This window comes from Podospora pseudocomata, chromosome 7 (assembly GCF_035222375.1).
Source record: "Podospora pseudocomata strain CBS 415.72m chromosome 7, whole genome shotgun sequence".
Classification (NCBI taxonomy): Eukaryota; Fungi; Ascomycota; class Sordariomycetes; order Sordariales; family Podosporaceae; genus Podospora; species Podospora pseudocomata.
This window is the reverse complement of record NC_085891.1, coordinates 1,507,785-1,525,326: the sequence shown is the minus strand read 5'-3', so window position 1 is coordinate 1,525,326 and position 17,542 is coordinate 1,507,785. Positions and strand designations below refer to the sequence as shown.

Here is a 17,542-nt window from a genome sequence, read left to right as displayed (position 1 = left end):
AATTGTTCACGATGAGGAAAGCGCTGAGTAAGACCTACTTCGTTCCTGCCTTCATCGTGGATGTGGTCAGTGCGTATGCTGAGTATTGAACCTCTGAAAAGAACCCCACTGCCCTCAATTCTGCCACCGCTCACCGCTCACCTCAATTATGTACTTGGGTCAGAATGTGACGGCTCACTTTTGAGATTTTCTTTTTTCTCCTTACACTTAAATTCGCACCATAAAATCAACCGATATGGATGGCTTTTCTACGCCATGTTGGTCATATTGAGTGCTAGAGGAGAATGGATTTACCTCTGTCATTGTTTCCTTTTGGAGCCAGACCGCGTTCGCATGGTTTTCGTTGACTGGTGATGGAGGCTTCCAACATTTCTTTGCAAAGCCATTGTGGTTACTGACAGCTTGTGCAAGATCTCCGGGCCATCAAGCTTGAAAGCTCAAGAGAGGATAGGGAGACTCGATAGAGAGAATTCTAAGCGCCCGCGCGCCAACTTTACCGGTGTCTTAGGTGGGCTCTACGTCCTACTGCTGAACATCACCCTTGATGGCCATACACGTAGTCAAGCAAAAATGATCTCTATTCAGTGCTCGCTATGCCAAAACATGACCAAACACGACCTCTATCTACATCTTCGACGCAACCCACCACCCCTCCACCACCGAATTAATCAACCTATTCGCAATCGCCGTCTGCGGCGGCAACCTCAACGCCCCCTCAACATACTCCTTCGGCACCTCATCCCCCATATTATGTGTCCCCTTCGCCAATGCCTCCTTAACCTCATCCATAGGAAACCACTTCGCGCTCTCCAACTCAGCATCATGTCCCAGATAAATCTTCTCCCCCTCCCCAGGAAGCGCCTGCCCAACAGCCCCAATCATCAAACTCGCCGGAAAAGGCCACGGCTGACTACTATGCAGCACCACCCTCCCAACCTGGACCCCACTCTCCTCCCAAACCTCCCTCCTAACCGCCTCCTCGATACTCTCCCCCGGCTCCTGAAACCCCGCCAGTGTAGAATACCAATACTTCGGCCACCTCCTCTGCCTCCCCAAAAGCACCTTCGACCCATCCGCACTAACAATCGCCATAATAACCGTCGGATCCGTCCTGGGAAAAGAGTGGTTACTCACCGTCCCCCTCGTCGCACAAGCCTTCCTCTCCACCCCCCTATCAGTAGGCGGACAAACCCTCTTCGTCCCCGCATTCACACTCAACGTCCTCTGCCCACACTGCGCACAAAACGGCGTCCTCGCATTCCAATCAACCAACGCCCTCGCATACCCATACATAGCCGCCTGACCAGCCACAAGCCCCATATGCCTCGGCCCTCCCCCGTAAAACATCGCACCCCTCTCCTTTTCCAGTTTCTCACTCAATCCCTCCTTCCCCTCCCACCTGGATACATCAACCGCAAAATACGGCACCCCCTCAAAATCCTTATACCTAAACCTCTCCCCACCCTGTTGTCCCCCATGACCACCCAAAACACCCCTCTCATCCATCCCAAGAAAAACAACAATCCGCTCTTCATCTTCACTGTTGAACTCCCTCACCAGCTCCTCCTCCGTCTTCTCAAAAATATCCTCCCCCCCTAACCCGTCCCTAATCTCCCCCAGCGAAACAAACGCCAGCTGAGTCGTGTCATCCTTCTTCACCAGCGGAGCCAGACTGTCCAACAGCAAAAAGCTAGCAGACGGGTGCTTGAACGCCGGCGCGAGAAAAGCATGGTCAGTCCGAAGAAAGGAAAGCCTGTTGAGCGGTGACCCGGAAAAGTAGTTGGCCGTCTCCCTGCCAAACTTGGCCGTGAGGTGGCTGTCCTCGGGAGGCAGGATGGGCAGGTCGGGCGTGGCGGTAGTGGCGGCCATTTTGGCGGGTTTGTATTTGCTGATCGATGATGCTAATAGTGATGCTGGTGATGGGGAGCGTCGTTCTGTGTGTGCGTAGCGAAATGTGAGCGTGGTAGTGGTAGATTGTGTGAGCTTGAGAAATCTCGTCCTGGTTCTTGGCGAAAGAAACAAGAGCATGAAGATTAGAAAAAAAAAAGAGATATGATATCGAGGCTCGATCACGGAATTCCAACCCGACTCTATGAGGTTGCGCAGGGGCGGGGCGGGGCTCTTTGGCTGAGCTTTTTCCCAATCCCGTTGGCAGAGCCGGCCGGAGCCGGAGCGGTCCATCTTGCTTATCAATACATCACCGCTTGGGGAAACAGGTTAGTCCCGGATTTACAATGGAGTCTCGGCATCAAAAACTGCAGTCGGCCGAAGATCATTCGCCCCACGCGGAGTAAGCCAGTACCTACAAATCACCAAACACGGCTGAACTTCACAATCACAATGGCAGTGAGAAAAAGGCAGGCTAAATCTGATTTCATTACTGTGATTTCATGTCATCATATCTACGCCCGAATCAAAAAAGGGGCCTGAACAGCGTAACCCTCCAGACCCGGTCAACACCATTTGACCTCCCAGTTTAGTAGAGGCGGCGGGGAGGAGACATGGTAGCCTTGATGGTAAGGCTACCAACGTTCTGCCAGCCCTTCTTGAGGAGGGAGACGAGGTAGTTGATGGCCAACATGATGTTGGCAATCAGCTGCTCCTGGGTCATGCCAACGTTGCCAACGGCAACACCCATGCAAAGAACCTTCTTGAGCTGGAACTTGACGGTGGACTTGACCTCGGTGATTCTGGCGGAGAGATCATCGCTGTGGGAGACGGGGGTAGGGAACTTGCCAGCTACACACGAAAGAAGTTAGTATTCGCAAGTTACCTCGACTGGGAAGACAGCACAACATACCCTTGGAGAGACCGGGACCCAACAGACGGGGAATCTGCTTGATGAGGGTGTCGGAAGCAACGAAGGCATCGTACTTGCGGGCGAGCTTCTTAATGAGCTTCTTGTTCTTGTTGAGCTTCTTGAGATCGTCGGCGCTCATGGCGTCAACACCGCCGTGCTTCGCACGATCGATATCGTACTGGTCACCCAAGATGCAGATGCTCATGTTGGGGCGGGGGACGGTGGGGAGCTTGACAGTGCCGGAGAAACGCTTGTCACGCTGGGGGTCGTAGTTCTTGAGACCGATCTGGAGCCTTTGGTGGCTGTTAGCAACATATTTTCGATGATGGCAGCCTCACTTCGAGGAGGAGGTTGCTGGCTTACTCGACAGTCTCCAAGAAGTTACGCTTCTTGGTCTCATTGCTGTACTCGAGGAGTTCAGCGACGTGCTGACGCACACCGGCTGCGACAGAGTCAGTTCAATTGCCATTTCATCGTAGATGTTGACTGGGTGGGCGTTGATGGTGCGTACCGACGGAGATCTTGGACATTTTGCCGTCTTCCTGTAGATATTTCTTCTATAGGTGTGGTTTTGCGTCGGTCGTTTACGAGGAGAAAGCCGAGAATTCAAGATCAAAAGTGATTTTGCGAATCCCAGGAATTTTTGTGGGTGGATTTGGCGGGGTGGCACTAGCTCCCATTAGGTAAGGCGTAGTGGCGGGCCGGATCTCGGCTGGCACCTGGTCACCAGCTGGATTCAACGACAAGTCCTGGGAGTCCGCCGTTGCACTTGCATCATCCATTCACTTGTTACTTCACCGTTACCTTCGCCTACCTATCGACTCACGTCTTTCAGTATTGGATCACAAGATATATTCAACACTTGCAAGCATATGTTGTTTCTTCTTCGAGAGCTCATCACAGTTGCATTCTGAAAAAAATACCACCGGTGCTCGGTGCGCCTCAGCCACCCTGAAACATCACCTGTCCGGGTCAAGTGAACCCGATCAGACTTGCATGTTCTCGAGAGTCAACAGGAAGACTGCCGGTTGGTTGGTGTTGGTGACCAGCGTTTCCCCAGAGCTCCTCCTCGCTACTCACATCCCGTCTGAGAGCTGCTGTGCTTTCAAGCACAAGTCATGGGTTGTCAAGCAAGTGGCTGTACCCCCACGACCCTACCACCCCACATCTCCATGCGCCTTCAAGTGACGGGTCGAGATCTCCCAAGGCTAGCATCGTACATTCCTATCCTTCTTTGGCAGGAAGCACATGTTTGAAACTTGATCCGCACAAGGGTTGAGCTGTCAGTGCTCGGGTTGGTCACAGTGATGGTCATGTATCGCAGTCACCGGCGTCTCCGACCTCTTGGCTCACCTCTCTAGTTCAGTTCCTGTAAACATTTTCATACACCATCTACCGGCACCATTTGCCGATGGACTCGAGAATCACGCCGAGCATCATGCATGTTTACAAGAGCTCCAGTACTGCACGTGAAGTTCGCTGTATCAATTTTAGTGCATGGAGGTCTTGTTTCAACTGAATTCGTGGTGTTATCAAGAGGTCTCTTGACACTGCCTAACGAAGTAAACTAGCTCTTCGAGGTCTTGGTCAAGAAACATGGTATATTTGTACCGCTGCCCATTAGATGTCCTCGGCGAAGCCCTGGCCTAGGCCGACCAGCATCTCGGCTTGCGTGGAACCCGCACTCTGGCCCTTCCTGCTACACCTTCAGACACAGCATGCGGATCACAGCAGAGATAACTGCTTCCTGGCCTCCATCGAATCATGTTGATCCAGAAACTCGCGGGCCGAGCAACATCATTGTCGGGTTACTTCTGTTGAGTTTAGCAGGGGTTGTTCTCGCCATACGAATCTATACACGCGTGAAGATATCCAACGGCTTCGGTCACGACGACGTGCTGATCTGCCTTGCATACGTTATTCAAACCATGTCTGGATGCATTAGCACTCAACACTAACGCTTTACCAGGTACCCGCGGTGGCCTTTGTGGTGCTCCAGGCCATAGGTCACTTCAGACTCGACACAGATCGTCACACGTGGGATGTACGCCCTGAACTGGTGATGCTGAGTTTGCAGGTTGGGTAGGTTACGCCCATTGCCGTCTTCCATGGTACCAACTTTCTGACTCGGCCGCAGCCTTGCAGAGCAGATTCTCTTTGCCCTGGCAACAGGGTTCACCAAGCTTTCCATTCTCGCTCTCCTCTACAGAGTAGCTGCTTGCTCGAGGGGCCGGACCAAGCACGTTGTGTTTGTCCTATCCGGGGTGGTAACACTCGATACAATTGTGTTTGTGCTCGTGACGATATTCCAATGCTCGTAGGTTTCTGCTCCCGGATGGTGGTCTGACAATGAATACTGACCAGCAGAGACCCATATCCGACATCTGGACAGTCGCTCTTGGGCCACAGCGCTGCATCAACCAAGGGCTTCACGTTATTGTTGCCAGTATTATCAACACCATCCTGGACTTCCTCATCGTCTTCGTCCCCGTCAAGATGGTGTTGGGTATTCAGTTGCCTCTCCCCCAACGTCTCACGATTCTTTTACTTTTTGCAGGTGGATTGCTCGTCTGCATCGCTGGCTCAGTCAGGACCTATCTCACCTGGGTAATGGTCACCAGTCCGGATGGTGATATTACTTGGCGTCTGTACGACACCAGGTTTCCAGGCGCAGTCGAGCTTTTTCTTGGTATCGTAGGTGATACGAAAAAACTTTTTTCCTCATGTGAGCCAATATCTAATCCTTTGTTGATAGATTTGCGCCTCGGCCGCAGCCACCAAACCATTCTTCGCACGCTACTTTCCACGACTCCGGATATTGGAGAAACCGTCTGCTGCTGATTCTGACAGCAAACCTAATCGACCTTCTCATCAAGCGAACAAGAGCCAGCAGTCGGGGTACTTACCTACCAATGACAAGAACCATTTTCTCCCTAACCTAAACAAACCATTACCGAGCCCACCTACGAATGCGGTACGCCTGAACATCCGCCAGTTATCTCATAACGCATGGTGGCGAGTTCGGGCGCTTATTCCTACGGCGGAAGCTGATTTGGTTCAGGGCGTTACAAGACACGACGTTCAACCAATCCATCCTGGCGGTATATGAATACGACACCCGCGCCCAAAGTCTAACCAGTGGTCCGTCTTTTCTACTCAATCTGACGATTTTTGCTTATTTTGGAGCACGGGAGGAAATTTCCCATCTCTTTGTCCTCATCTCCCCCGTCTTAACGAGATTTTTCGCCGGGCGGGTATGGATATTGTCTTGGGTTGGGTGTAACTTGGTCCCGACGAAGCCTTGTAGTTATTAAAGAATCCACATATTTCTGTATTGTGTGATGACACAACAGGGGGGGAACTCTGCATGCGTGGGGGGGCGGGTTTTGGTTCTGTGGACTGTGGTTTTCTTTTCGGTCGGTGTGGCTTGCTGGCATGTCATGTCATGCACCATCCCAGGAACACGGTGCGTGTTGCGTTGCGTTGCTGTAGGACTTGGGGAATAGGCAGTACATTTGTTTACATGTCCGGATTGTTGGGATTTTGGCTCAGCCACCGGGTCGTTGCAGGTGAAAAACACCAAGAAATCATCACCAACATTACTGTGAGAAACATCACAAAATAGCATCATCGCCATTCTTTTGGCATACGAACTGTCAAGAAACCGTTTTTGGCATGAGAATCTTGAGTTAGGTAGGCAGTATCTCTTATTCCTAAACCCTCGAACGCGCCTGCTCTGCAATTATTCCTATCATCAGCATTCCCTGCACCTTGCAACTTTTTTTGTACCATCTCCAACCTCTCTCCCTCCAACACTACTCGAATTAAATCTAACCAAGCATTTGGCCATGAAACACCCACCATCAACTTCCCTCATCCCCCAACTCCAACAACCCCTGAGAGAGAGCGAGTGCATTAATAATTAGAGATTAAAAAACAAACAAACAAAACAAAGCGAGTGTAGGATAGTGTATAGGGGTATCTCTCTGTTTCCCAAATCTCCCCTTATGCCCCCAGTGTGGTCCCATAATGAAAGAAAAAAAGAAAAAGGTATAGGTTGCCATGTTAACAGGTTGAGCACGATGGTTTTTAGGGCTTCTTCTTCCCAAACTCTGGCATCAAAAACGGATTAGTCACCATTTACCCCCCGGCTCCCCCTTCCCCCCCACGATGGTTGCTTGAGATAGGTAACATACGGGGATCAATAGGAGTGACACCTCCCCCCGAGCTGGTCGACGAGTCCTCGCCTCCTTGAGGAGTGGGAGCTTGTGGTTGGTGAGATGCGTACGAAGACATTGTGTTTATTGAGCGTCTGGAGCTTGGAGAGCAGGATTTGTAAAAGAGAGAGAGAGGTTCCAATTCTGCTGCGGTGGATGAGAGTATATGTTGGTAATGTTGCTATTACTGAGGACGTGGTTGAAAAGTCTGGCTCTCTAATGCATTTGAGCCCGGTCGAGAGAATTTGTCAAAGCTTCGGAAGAATGGAATGAATGTCAACCGCGCACAGAATATGATAAGATGGCTATCAGACACTCGAGCATCCCTTCAGGAAGCAATCCCCCTATATATATATTACCCCTTTGCCAGAAACCCATCCCGTGCCGTCGCCGTCTCGCGCGCATGTGGGAGCGGAGGATGGTACAAGAACTGTCACAACCAGGACCATGCTAATCATTCATCACAAGAGCAGAACACACCGCTTCCGTCAACTGAGCGGATCAACGGCCACGGGCAGGCTCGTTTCTTCTGTGCTACTACCCGCCGAAAGGAGTATCGTATCCGGTGTGTGCGGGCAACGTTTGTGCTTGTATCACCAGCAATTCCAAGCCGGAGGTTTGCCACGTAACCGCTGCGCCTGGTTGATGGAAAGGAGAACTGGGAACTTTTAAGCAGCTACGAGTTGGCCAAGAAAAGCGATTTATAACACCCTCCAAGAGTCCGAGCTATGTGAAGCGTGAGAGGTGATCAACCTTGGGCTCTCCTGAAGCTAGGAACCACGGCTGCTGGGATCAGCATCTCTGCCACGAAAATGGTTGGACGACGCCAGTTTCATCGTTAGGCAGTGCTCTGCGGCTGGCTTCCATGACACACATTCCCAAAGAAGCAGGAGACGCAGAAAGCTGGTTCGTTTTGGGAGTTGGTGATGGAGTTTGTGATCCCCATTCATACGACACCGGAATATTCCGTCGACACCACCGGCAGTCCATGGAAGGCAGCAGCAGTCACCCGGTGATAGCTCAACTTCTGGGGGAGTACGAAAGCGCTCGTGGCGGGAAGGCCGTGATGATCGACCGCAGCAAGTCGATGACTCTGGGAAAGGGGTGACAGGTGCAGTGATGTAGCTCGCTCCATATGGCTTCATCACATGCAATTCGGAAGACATGAAACGGCAACGGACAATTCATGTGTCCACCCGAGAAGCCGGCCGGCGAGCGCTTTCATGTCCCAGCGGACCGAGCAGATCAAGCGGATCATGTCGGGCCTTGCTCCGACAGCGGACAATCGGGTTTTTGTTCTGTGCTTCCCATCGGCTTCCCTTCCGAACAAGCGGGCTGGGATGTTGTGGCACCGGCAGTAGATGTCTCGTCGCATGTTCATGTCAGTGTCCAGGCAAAGAAACAGACCAGATCGCGGATCTTGCTCAACGTTTGACTTGGGGGAGAATTGCCCATCTGAGAAGCAGCCACAGCATGTGTTCCATCTGCAGCAGCCACCCGCCCGTCAGATGCTGTCGTGGCTGTCCGTATCGAGTCAAGAAAGGCCGAGCAGATGCCGGACGGCGGCTTCCAAATCGAGTGAACCATGAATCTCTCGTAGATGGGGCATGATAAGAACTGTTGAGTTGTGGTGTTGAAGGAAGCTCGAGGCGGATGATGCCCCTCCACCCCACCAAAAAAGCTTATCCTTATCCTTATCCTTATCTCGTATCGTCGCCCACCCACAGACCCGCACTAGCCCTAATTCAGCAGCCCCACTTTCTGCGCAGCCAAAAATTTGAGTATATATTCTTGGTCAGGCTGGCCAACTTCCTCCTCTTCTTTTTTTCTTCTTTATCTACACATCAATGCAGTCTGTCCAATATTACACCGCCAAGTGGAATTGACGACGGGTTGTATTGGTGCGAATGGCGGCTCCACAATGTGGCTTGCTGAGGGTTATTCTTATTCTCTATGGATCTTCCTCCGTTCCCGGCCTCCTAAATCGAAGTGATCACCTTATCCCTTTCATTATGGCTTTGGACTACGACCATTCTAGGTCCGAGCTGTGGGGTGGTCTCGACATTTCATCACCCACAACAGGTGTATTTTTGTGTTTGCGAATGATTTGCCTGTCCCTGCTGTCAAAACAAGTCGAGAGTTGTTTGCTGCTGTTTGACAAGCTTGTAAAAATTCTACGTCTGAAGCTACGGTTGTGGCCTATTGTGTTGCTCCGAGTTTGGAATATGGCATAGCATTTCTGCGATTGACCCATTTTGCGAGTTTGCAATGTTTCTAATGCTGTCAACTGCGTCAATCGAACTGAATCGGTTTGAATTTGATGTCAAGTCGTTGATTACAGACACAACCACCATGCTCTCTGTCTCACTGATGAGCATCAGACAATTAGTTTTTCAGGTTCTCAAACACTGGTAGTTCACCTCATAACACCAATCTTGTTGACTCACTCAAGTTTGCTCTCAACCTGCCCAACAAGATGGGTAGGGTTAGGGTCGCTGATGAGTGGTCGTCAATCTCCTCCCAAGTCGCTCCTGTCTGGCACATATTGCTGTTACGTTACCATGGAAGTAAGGCAAGAGCAAGGTGATGATAGACCTTTGCTTCCACATTCATCATCTCTCCATAGATTTCCCGTTCAGCATTGCCTAACGCTATCACTCTTTAATTGACCCTTGTTCCAACTGATCTCTCGATTTTCCATAATATTTAAACCTCCTGCTGATAAGCAAACATGAGCAGCACTTACCCTGAGAGATTACACCATCGCCGCTGACAGTTATCCCCAAACATGAGCCAAACACCTATGGAATCCATCGCAAACTATCCATCTCATTTATTACCGCAAAAAGTGTGCAATGTCCACCTCATCTATACCCCTATGGGGCAGCCCGTCATTCCCAGACAATACAACTAATAACTCATTCCCGCCCTTTAACACATTTATCTATTATCCCATAAAAGCCTCTCCCCACATCACTACACGGGGCAGATCTCATTGATTGCAGAGATGCCGAAGGACATCACAAACGCGGCCTATCCGACTTTAGCCTGAGCCTGTCCCTTTTTATTTGTACTCTAACACCCGCCTCTTTCACCACCACTCCGCTCTCTCTCCTCACTTAGTTATCGATCAACAGATCACCCAACCGCCCACTTTTGTTCTGACCCTGGAAAGTTTCCGGAGGCTGACATCCGCAGGCTCGGGAATATAGCGACTAGGTTGTATATTCCTCGTCGGGCGCGGACCGTCGTGCCTTTTTATATAGGTACCAGCCGGAGTTTTATGGTGCCGTGAATACATACATACCCGCATACACATATGAAAATGGATTGCGAATATGCGGGGGAGAAAGGGTTGGGGGTATACATAAGCTTCGAGTGAATGCCGAGTTGTCGATCGATTTGTTTTTTCCCAAACCCTTTGGCCGTTTGCGCTTGTTTTTCAACGACAAAATGAAGACGTCGACATTGTTGGCCGCCGCCTTTTGTGGTGTTGCTGCCGTTGAGGGTGCTGTTCTCTGGGATGGAAGATTCAACGACTTTACTTCCTCGGCGGATCTGAACAAGTGGTCTTGGGCTAATCAAGTTGGTCCTTATCGTATGTCCCCCCTTCCCCTTCTTACCAACTACATGGTGGCTGATATGAGCTTTTACAAACAAAGAATACTACATCCACGGTTCTGGGACGGTAAACCGCTACATCAACCTCTCGCCCGAGTACAAGAACCCCAACGACACCGTCTCCAAACAAGGCGCCCGGTTCACGCTCGACAGCACAGCCTACTGGAACGGCCAGACGATGCGTCGGATCGAGCTGATACCCCAGACGAAAGCGGCGATCAACCGCGGGAAGGTGTTTTACCACTTTTCGATTTCGCGGCGGGACACCAACGCGCCGTCGGTGAACAAGGAGCATCAGATTTGCTTTTTTGAGTCGCACTTTACAGAATTAAAGTATGGGTGGATTTCGGGAGAGCAGGGGGCGGCGAACCCGGCGTTGCAGTGGATGACGAACCAGAGGACGCAGTGGAAGTTGAGCGAGTGGAAGGCGAATGTGTGGCATAATTTTGCGTACGAGATTGATTTCTCCGGGAACAGGGTTGGGTTGTGGTATAGTGAGGGGGGTGCGGATTTGAAGCAGGTGGTTGCGCCGGTGGGGGGTGTGTCGACGAGTAGTAATGGGCAGGATTGGCATTTGGGGGTGTTGGAGCTGCCAAGGAGTGGGTATCCGAATACTAATGAGGATTATTACTTTTCGGGGGTGTTTATTGAGGATGGGGCGATTACGACCAAGATTGGGGGGCCGGGTGAGTTTTTCTGGGTGTAGATGTTGTGAAGTGATTGCTGACAATGATATATAGCTTAAACGAACTTCGAAGGAGGAGATGGGGATGGTTGGGGGAAAATGAGATGAGCTTGTATATATACAAGGTGTGCTTGCCGCACAAAGAAATACATATACACAACCCCCCTTTCGCTTTATCAAACCCCCCCTTTGCATTTTCTCCCTTCGGAATGACTCTCTCACTTTTACAGAGTGAAAATACTTAGACCTTTCCACCAGCACTCACAAACAGATTCATAATGATGATCACGCCAGCAGCCCAGACAAGGGGCCGGATGCCGGCTAGCTTCTTGTTGTCCTGGGCAACGACGTAGACAAAGTTGTAGGCGGCGCGGGAGACGACATAGCCGAGGGTGAGGGTGTTGAGCTTGGAGACGGGGACGACGCCCGAGGCGTTGGCTGCTACGACGGAGGCGGCGTAGAGAGAGAGGGTTTCGAAGCCGTTTGCTGTTGCGGCTTTGGCGCGGGAGATTTTTTGAAGGGTCTGGGGGGTTTGTTAGTGTTGTGCTTTTTTTTCACTGGGGTTTTTCTTGTTGAGTGAGAGAGGGCGGGAGATATGTGAGGGTAGTAGGGTGCATACGGGCTTGGGCATGGAGGTATCTTTGGCACAAATCTCTTCTGTGCGGCGGGGTCTACAATTTCTGTTAGCTTTTTTTTTTTCATGTCTTGATTGAAGATATTTGTTGAAATGGGGGCGAGAAAGAAGCCGAGGAATCCGGCGCTGAAGTGCGAGGGTTATGAAGGGTGAGATGGTGGTGTGTGTGTGTGTGACATACTGGTTCAAATCATAATTCTTCCCCGCCAACACCATAGCGTACACATTGGGAGCCATGGTGATGAGAAGGGCGGCGGGGATGGAGTAGTAAGAGTAGTTTGTTGAGGCGAGGTCGAGGCCGAGGAAGGACATTTTGGCGGCTGTTTTGTTTACTTTGTTTGCTAAGTGTGTTGGTTTTGAGTTATGAAAGTCGAGTTTGCATGAGGGTGAGTATGAGAATAACTGATAATGAGAACGAAAATGAAGGGAAGGGAGGGGTAAACAGTTGTAGTTAAACAGAACAGAGAGCGTCGATGTCCCCGTAGGACGTCGGATACGGCCTCGGTTCCACTACATCACACATGTCCGAGTGTTTACCAAGCCGGAGGTCGGATCGACTCCACCCCCGGCCCAAGCGCGATGTTTCGCTACCCCGTTTGGGCTGTTGTTTGAGTTCGGTGTCGATTGGTTAGAGTCGGGCAGCGGAGGAATTTGTTTAGCTTCTTTTTTTTCCACCTACGACTGTGAATCAAATTGTTTCTTCTCAGCTCTCATTGCGCGGAAGATGTCTATCCAGAATTGCCAAGCCCTTGGTCCCTGTCCAAGTGACACTCCCTCTGCCGTGTCTACTTGTCTATCTACGAATTGCATTCTATTTCGCAGGTCAAGCCCGTATATGAATCACATTTTAGGAGGGGATAAGTAGTCTGTGCCAAGTGGAGAAGGAATGATAGGTTTATCTGCCATGTGTGTGTGTGTCAACATCCGCCCTGTCCGTGTTCAACCAAGTTGTAGTGCCTTTATGCACCATGCAATGCACCAAGGCGGGAACTCCCGACTCAGCCAGCCTTGTTAGTCGTCATCAGATGACAACCTGCACACACAGCAAGGCTCAACGTTGACGTTGGGTATCATTGTGACAGTCTCTTTCAAAACCTCAACTTCTATTCCTCACTCGTTCCTCTCAATCTCTATACATGCTCTTATCCCCACCGCTACCCCAATATTACCCAATGCTTTCCTCCTCATTCTACAACACTCCCTTACAAAACAATAATTATTTGCCAATGCTCTTCCCCCTCCTTTCCAACCCCCTCAAAGTAAAACAAAATAAAACACTTCCACAACAACACAAACCCAACAAAGCTAAACCAAGACTCGTCACTTTCCATTCAGCAGAATCCAGAAAAGAACATTTGCGCATAGCCGTGCTTTCAACAACAGTGGTAGAAACAGACACAAAACAAGGAAATTTGAACATAGGTTGGGCAGCAGGTACAACAGTTGTGCCGCGTGTGTCGTATCGTAAATGCATCACGAAGGATAAAAAGAAAAACAATTGATAATAATACTGATGATAAAGAAGAGAAAAACCAAACCAAGAAAAACCAAGTCAAGTTGGTGTAGTACCTAAGGGGGAATTCGACAAGAAAAAAAGAAGGACAAACAAACTAGCCAAAGGGAGAAAATAGGTAGTCGGGCTGTACAGGGGGAATTAATCGAAAAATAAAGGAATCGTGGGTATAATTAGACTGTTCCCCGTAGCCTTTGCTTACGGGCTAGCCAGTCACCGAGCATATTGTCGAGTTGCTGTGACACGATTAATACAATGTTCCTGCAAAAGTTCAGTAATGATGAAGATACTTACAGTTGTTATCTCAGCAAGCTTAGCATTCTGTTCTCTGAACAAACCGTTTGCCACCGGGTGGTCCGAAGATACCGGATCGACATTCGACTTGTCATACACCACCACCAGCAAGTCCCGAATATCTGAACCGGAATCGAAAAAGGCCCTGAGGTTGGTATCATTCCACGATGACCTGGAAGAAGTGGACGGCGTGATGGTCTCCTTGTTGACCGACGTATCCGCATCTTCGTGCTCAATCAGTTCTGGTGAGGGTGTCGATCTTGGCGATGACCGGTCTTCCTCTTGGCTCGATGTATCGACCATCAACGGCGGCGGGTTGCTAGACATGACTGGCGAGACCTGGACAGGCGACTCGGATAGCCTCTCCTCGTGCTGTTGAGGTGGCGAATTAAGTGTGGGAGCACCTCTAACTGCCTGCCCGCCCAACGACGCTGGCTGTGCTTGTTGCTGAGTGATGAAGGGATTGGTATTGTTTGGAGCAGCACGTTTCTGCTGTTGTGGTTGTTGACGTCGTGGGTCTTGGGAAGGTGGAGATTGGACAGGCTGAGGATCCAGATCATCATCATCAGAGTCAAAGTCGTCAAGTCCCATGCGAGTCTTGGCCTTGGTCGCCTTCTGAGGTCTCCCACTTGTCTGCGGGCTGCCTTGTGGAGAACCCTTCGGGCTGGCTTCTACCAAACGCATCGTGGCGGGTGGTACGTTGGCGACATTGTTGACCTTGCTTTCCGACAAGAATGCCTTGATGTCAACACCATTGCCCGTTTCTCTAGTAGAGCCAGGCTTCCTAGTTGGCGATGGCTCCGTCCGGGGTTGCTGCTTTTGCAACTTGCTTGGCTGCCTCTGGGGGCCTGTTTTCTCTGGCGACCCTTGCGATACCTCCTCCTCCTCCGGCTCTCTTTCGTGGCTGTCTCTGCTGAGATCCTCGTCCTCATGGGAGGCTTTCTTATCCTTGTCCTTCCTAGAGAAAAAGCTTCGAATGGCACTGGGCTTCTTATCCTTCTCCTTCTTATCCTTTCCTTTCTTGCCGTCTTTGCCGAGCAAGCCGTCCTTATCCAGCAACCTATCCAAGCTTGGTCGTTGTCTCATCTCCTTGGATTCGCTCGACAGCCTTGTTCCATCATCATCCCGCAACAGGTTAGGCGTAAGCGTAATCTTCTTCGTCTCGACTGTGTCATCTTTGAAAAACGAGTCTCGGACAGTCCCGTCGCTTGTCTTCTTGGGCCCGTCGACCTTGAGTTCTCCTCCTTCTTCAGAGCTCCGTGGTTTCGCCGAGTTGTCGGTCTCGTCTGGCTTCGAATCCTTTTGTGTTGTCCTGGGCTTCAATGGTTCGACCTTGGCCGAATCGTCCTCCGTGTCCGCGGCAGCGGAAGCCTGCTGGGTTTTTTGACCTTGTTGAGCGGCCTGGGCAAAGTATTCGGCCGCCACATCCTCTTCCTCGCTCGAGTAGTCGATATCAGAATAGTCCACAAATGTAGGCGGTGCGAATTGGACCGTCTTGGCCTTCTTTCTCTTGATGGCAGATCTAATGGGATTCCGGACTTTATCGGTTTGATCACCAAGCATTGTGGCGGAGAGCTAATTCTTGTCAGTACCCCTCTCCTTCCACCGGCTCCCTCTCCAACTTACATCTATGTTCCGGTGCTTGTTCAAACGAGCCAACCGTTCGGTGGGAGTTTCGATATGTTCGGCGGGGAGGTAGCCTGTGATTTCCCATGAGCACTTCGTCAACCAGAAAGCCGAGCGCTGACAACTTACCGATGCTGCTGTCTTTCACGACACGCACCAGCCACCAGTAGCTGTTGCTGTCGTCGAGAAGAACCATGGTATCACCCTTGGTTGCGTTCGCTTGCCCTTCGACCGTGGCAACAAAGGTGTGGAGGGCGTATACGAATTCGAAATCGATGTCCTCTGCTTCTTGTAAGCACTCTCCGCCCCAACCAGAGTCGACAAATCTAGGATCTTCCGAGTCAGAAAAGTCGCCATCATCATCATCATTATCTTCGTCCGAGCTGTGGTAGGGAACTGTCAGGTTAGGAAAATCCGAGTAGCTGTCGTCAGAGGCGTCCTGGTCGGCGGGCTCCCTAGAGGGAAGATATCCGGGAGTGGCATCATAACGGTGTGAGATATGGCGAGTGGGCGGCCAGGTGCTTTTCCCGCTGGTGAGGGTTGCCTTGTACCTCCTCATATCTTGCGGTAATTCTACTTCCTCTTCGGCACCGGACTGGAGTTCATGTTCGGGGGGATCAAAGTTGAGGGGATTTGTGGGGCTAAAGGTTGTGGCTGGCTGCGGCGTGTCCGGTCTGCCGTGTAGTTCAAACTCACCGTCCAGATGATGATGGCGACGTGCAGGCGAAAGAAAATAAGAGCGTTGAACCGCCTGGTGGCGTTCCGTTTCCCCATCCGTGCTCATCGGAGGTAGGTAATTAGGACTTTCGAGGTACGGAGAAGAAGACCTCGCATCACCAATTACAGACAAATCCGATGAGCAGCGCACCAAGAAACGTCCAGAACCGCTCGAACAAGAAGAAGAAGGAAAAGCTGGAAGGGTAGAGGGCAACCCACCATCTTCAATTGAAGGGGAGCTCGAGATCCTGTCCATCATGTCGTCGTCCACGTCCACCTCGGTTTCGCCGTCCATGACCGCCTCATCGACCTCGTGGCCAGAATGGCCTCCGTTCTGGGCAATCGCCAGCGCATCCTGCCGGGTGCCCGTCTGCATGCTGCCTGCGTCGTCGTGCCTCGTGCCGTAACCGCCGCTCTGCTGGGAGTCGGAGACGGAATAGAGGGTGTCGGTGTCGGCGTCGTTGTTCCACAGACCGGGCGGGCTACGGTGGTTCTCCTCTGCTGCTTCTGCCGCAACTTCTCTCAAGGTCTCGGCCTGGTGTGGTGCGAGGGAGCCGTCAGGGGTCGGCCTGGCGTGTCGCGGAGCGGAAGGGTTGTCGTGCGCTTGGAGGTCGATGGTGTCTAGAAAGTTGACAAGGTGTGTCAGAGAAACGGTCCGAGACGTACAGTTGTTCCTGTGCGACTACTGCTGCTGCTGTTGCTGCTGCTGTTGCTGCCACTCCTGCTCTGTACAAGCACAAGCACAGACAGGCACGAGGGGGAGCACGAAGGGCAGCACAGAAAGCAAGCCGGTCCCCTACCTAGCCTCCTGGACAGGGCGCCACAGGGAACCGGGCCACAGCGGCGCGCATCATGGGGGCAGACGAAATGAGAGAACTCTCAGCACATACCAGCGCGAATAATCTCTGGCCTTGTCATGTTGGCGAATTGGCCCGTGGCCCGCGCGACGATGCCAACTTTTGCTGTTCCTGAGCCTGTCGGGAGAGCAGGGATGGCGCCTGGAGAATACAGGAAGATCGCAAAGTGTCGCCGCGAAAAGTGACAAAATCGCAGAACCGCAAAAATGCAGCCGTCCGTCGCAGGCTCCCCTTCCCGTCGGCCGATCAAGTTCGAGAGATGGCGGAAAACCCCTGAAGAATCCCAGGCTGCGGCTGGCCCCCTAAGGTGGAAGGCTGGCTGACGAGGCGCCCCCTTGCCCTTGGCTATGGGTAGTGTAGGTGATTTTAATGCTTGGCGCCGGGCCAAGATGGGGAGTTTGGGATTCCCAAATCTCAAATTCTCGATATGGCTAATCAGTCGCTATCAGATGGATATCAGTATCCAGATGGTATCCGGATGGCGGGATATCGAGCGCCTTCAACCGACGTCTGCCAGTGTCCTGAGTACCCTCGACCTGCGGCTGTGGCTTGATCGCGAGATCAGATGGATCAAATGC

General features: G+C 51.4%; 8 protein-coding genes across 8 annotated transcripts; 3 read left to right on the top strand and 5 right to left on the bottom strand.

Moving 5' to 3' along the window:
• Window positions 1-11: 11 nt before the first annotated feature.
• On the top strand, window positions 12-354 carry QC762_706085 (uncharacterized protein; the record flags this gene model as incomplete). Its single annotated transcript, XM_062893460.1, has 2 exons — window positions 12-78; window positions 164-354. The coding sequence occupies 2 exons, from the start codon at window positions 12-14 to the stop codon at window positions 352-354; spliced, it is 258 nt and encodes an 85-aa protein (XP_062739262.1).
• Window positions 355-624: 270 nt separating this feature from the next.
• NPY1 (NADH pyrophosphatase) lies at window positions 625-2,028 on the bottom strand (the record flags this gene model as incomplete). The annotated part of the gene is made up of 1 exon (XM_062893459.1): window positions 625-2,028. One exon carries the CDS (start codon window positions 2,026-2,028, stop codon window positions 625-627), a length of 1,404 nt encoding a protein of 467 aa, XP_062739261.1.
• A 313-nt stretch (window positions 2,029-2,341) lies between these two features.
• RPL10A_2 (60S ribosomal protein L10A) lies at window positions 2,342-4,716 on the bottom strand. Its single transcript, XM_062893458.1, has 5 exons — window positions 4,369-4,716; window positions 3,312-3,661; window positions 3,164-3,242; window positions 2,801-3,093; window positions 2,342-2,739 (listed from the first exon to the last, which is right to left on the bottom strand). Exons 2-5 carry the CDS (start codon window positions 3,328-3,330, stop codon window positions 2,477-2,479), a joined length of 654 nt encoding a protein of 217 aa, XP_062739260.1. The 5' UTR covers window positions 3,331-3,661; window positions 4,369-4,716; the 3' UTR covers window positions 2,342-2,476.
• QC762_706060 (uncharacterized protein) lies at window positions 3,595-6,177 on the top strand. The gene is made up of 6 exons (XM_062893457.1): window positions 3,595-4,716; window positions 4,770-4,882; window positions 4,938-5,117; window positions 5,170-5,494; window positions 5,556-5,774; window positions 5,862-6,177. The coding sequence occupies exons 1-6, from the start codon at window positions 4,519-4,521 to the stop codon at window positions 5,907-5,909; spliced, it is 1,083 nt and encodes a 360-aa protein (XP_062739259.1). The 5' UTR covers window positions 3,595-4,518; the 3' UTR covers window positions 5,910-6,177.
• A 267-nt stretch (window positions 6,178-6,444) lies between these two features.
• QC762_706050 (uncharacterized protein) lies at window positions 6,445-8,653 on the bottom strand. Its single transcript, XM_062893456.1, has 2 exons — window positions 6,997-8,653; window positions 6,445-6,912 (listed from the first exon to the last, which is right to left on the bottom strand). The coding sequence occupies exons 1-2, from the start codon at window positions 7,094-7,096 to the stop codon at window positions 6,890-6,892; spliced, it is 123 nt and encodes a 40-aa protein (XP_062739258.1). The 5' UTR covers window positions 7,097-8,653; the 3' UTR covers window positions 6,445-6,889.
• Window positions 8,206-11,829, top strand: QC762_706040 (uncharacterized protein). The gene is made up of 3 exons (XM_062893455.1): window positions 8,206-10,615; window positions 10,680-11,324; window positions 11,379-11,829. The coding sequence occupies exons 1-3, from the start codon at window positions 10,471-10,473 to the stop codon at window positions 11,381-11,383; spliced, it is 795 nt and encodes a 264-aa protein (XP_062739257.1). The 5' UTR covers window positions 8,206-10,470; the 3' UTR covers window positions 11,384-11,829.
• Window positions 11,359-12,269, bottom strand: QC762_706030 (uncharacterized protein; the record flags this gene model as incomplete). The annotated part of the gene is made up of 3 exons (XM_062893454.1): window positions 11,359-11,846; window positions 11,943-11,994; window positions 12,139-12,269. 3 exons carry the CDS (start codon window positions 12,267-12,269, stop codon window positions 11,565-11,567), a joined length of 465 nt encoding a protein of 154 aa, XP_062739256.1. The 3' UTR covers window positions 11,359-11,564.
• Window positions 12,270-13,643: 1,374 nt separating this feature from the next.
• Window positions 13,644-17,025, bottom strand: BUD14 (protein phosphatase regulator; the record flags this gene model as incomplete). Its single annotated transcript, XM_062893453.1, has 6 exons — window positions 13,644-13,706; window positions 13,765-15,339; window positions 15,391-15,464; window positions 15,520-15,672; window positions 16,327-16,728; window positions 16,998-17,025. 6 exons carry the CDS (start codon window positions 17,023-17,025, stop codon window positions 13,644-13,646), a joined length of 2,295 nt encoding a protein of 764 aa, XP_062739255.1.
• Between the last annotated feature and the right edge of the window lie 517 nt (window positions 17,026-17,542).

Coding starts and splice junctions, on each gene's coding strand:
- RPL10A_2 (XM_062893458.1), bottom strand. Junction 3,094..3,163: donor AACTTCTTGGAGACTGTCGA/GTAAGCCAGCAA, acceptor CAGCCACCAAAG/GCTCCAGATCGGTCTCAAGA. Junction 2,740..2,800: donor GGGTCCCGGTCTCTCCAAGG/GTATGTTGTGCT, acceptor TTTCGTGTGTAG/CTGGCAAGTTCCCTACCCCC.
- QC762_706060 (XM_062893457.1), top strand. CDS start 4,519: ATGCGGATCACAGCAGAGATAACTGCTTCCTGGCCTCCATCGAATCAT. Junction 4,717..4,769: donor TGCTGATCTGCCTTGCATAC/GTTATTCAAACC, acceptor ACGCTTTACCAG/GTACCCGCGGTGGCCTTTGT. Junction 4,883..4,937: donor ATGCTGAGTTTGCAGGTTGG/GTAGGTTACGCC, acceptor ACTCGGCCGCAG/CCTTGCAGAGCAGATTCTCT.
- QC762_706050 (XM_062893456.1), bottom strand. CDS start 7,096: ATGTCTTCGTACGCATCTCACCAACCACAAGCTCCCACTCCTCAAGGA. Junction 6,913..6,996: donor TGTCACTCCTATTGATCCCC/GTATGTTACCTA, acceptor TTTTGATGCCAG/AGTTTGGGAAGAAGAAGCCC.
- QC762_706040 (XM_062893455.1), top strand. CDS start 10,471: ATGAAGACGTCGACATTGTTGGCCGCCGCCTTTTGTGGTGTTGCTGCC. Junction 10,616..10,679: donor TAATCAAGTTGGTCCTTATC/GTATGTCCCCCC, acceptor TTACAAACAAAG/AATACTACATCCACGGTTCT.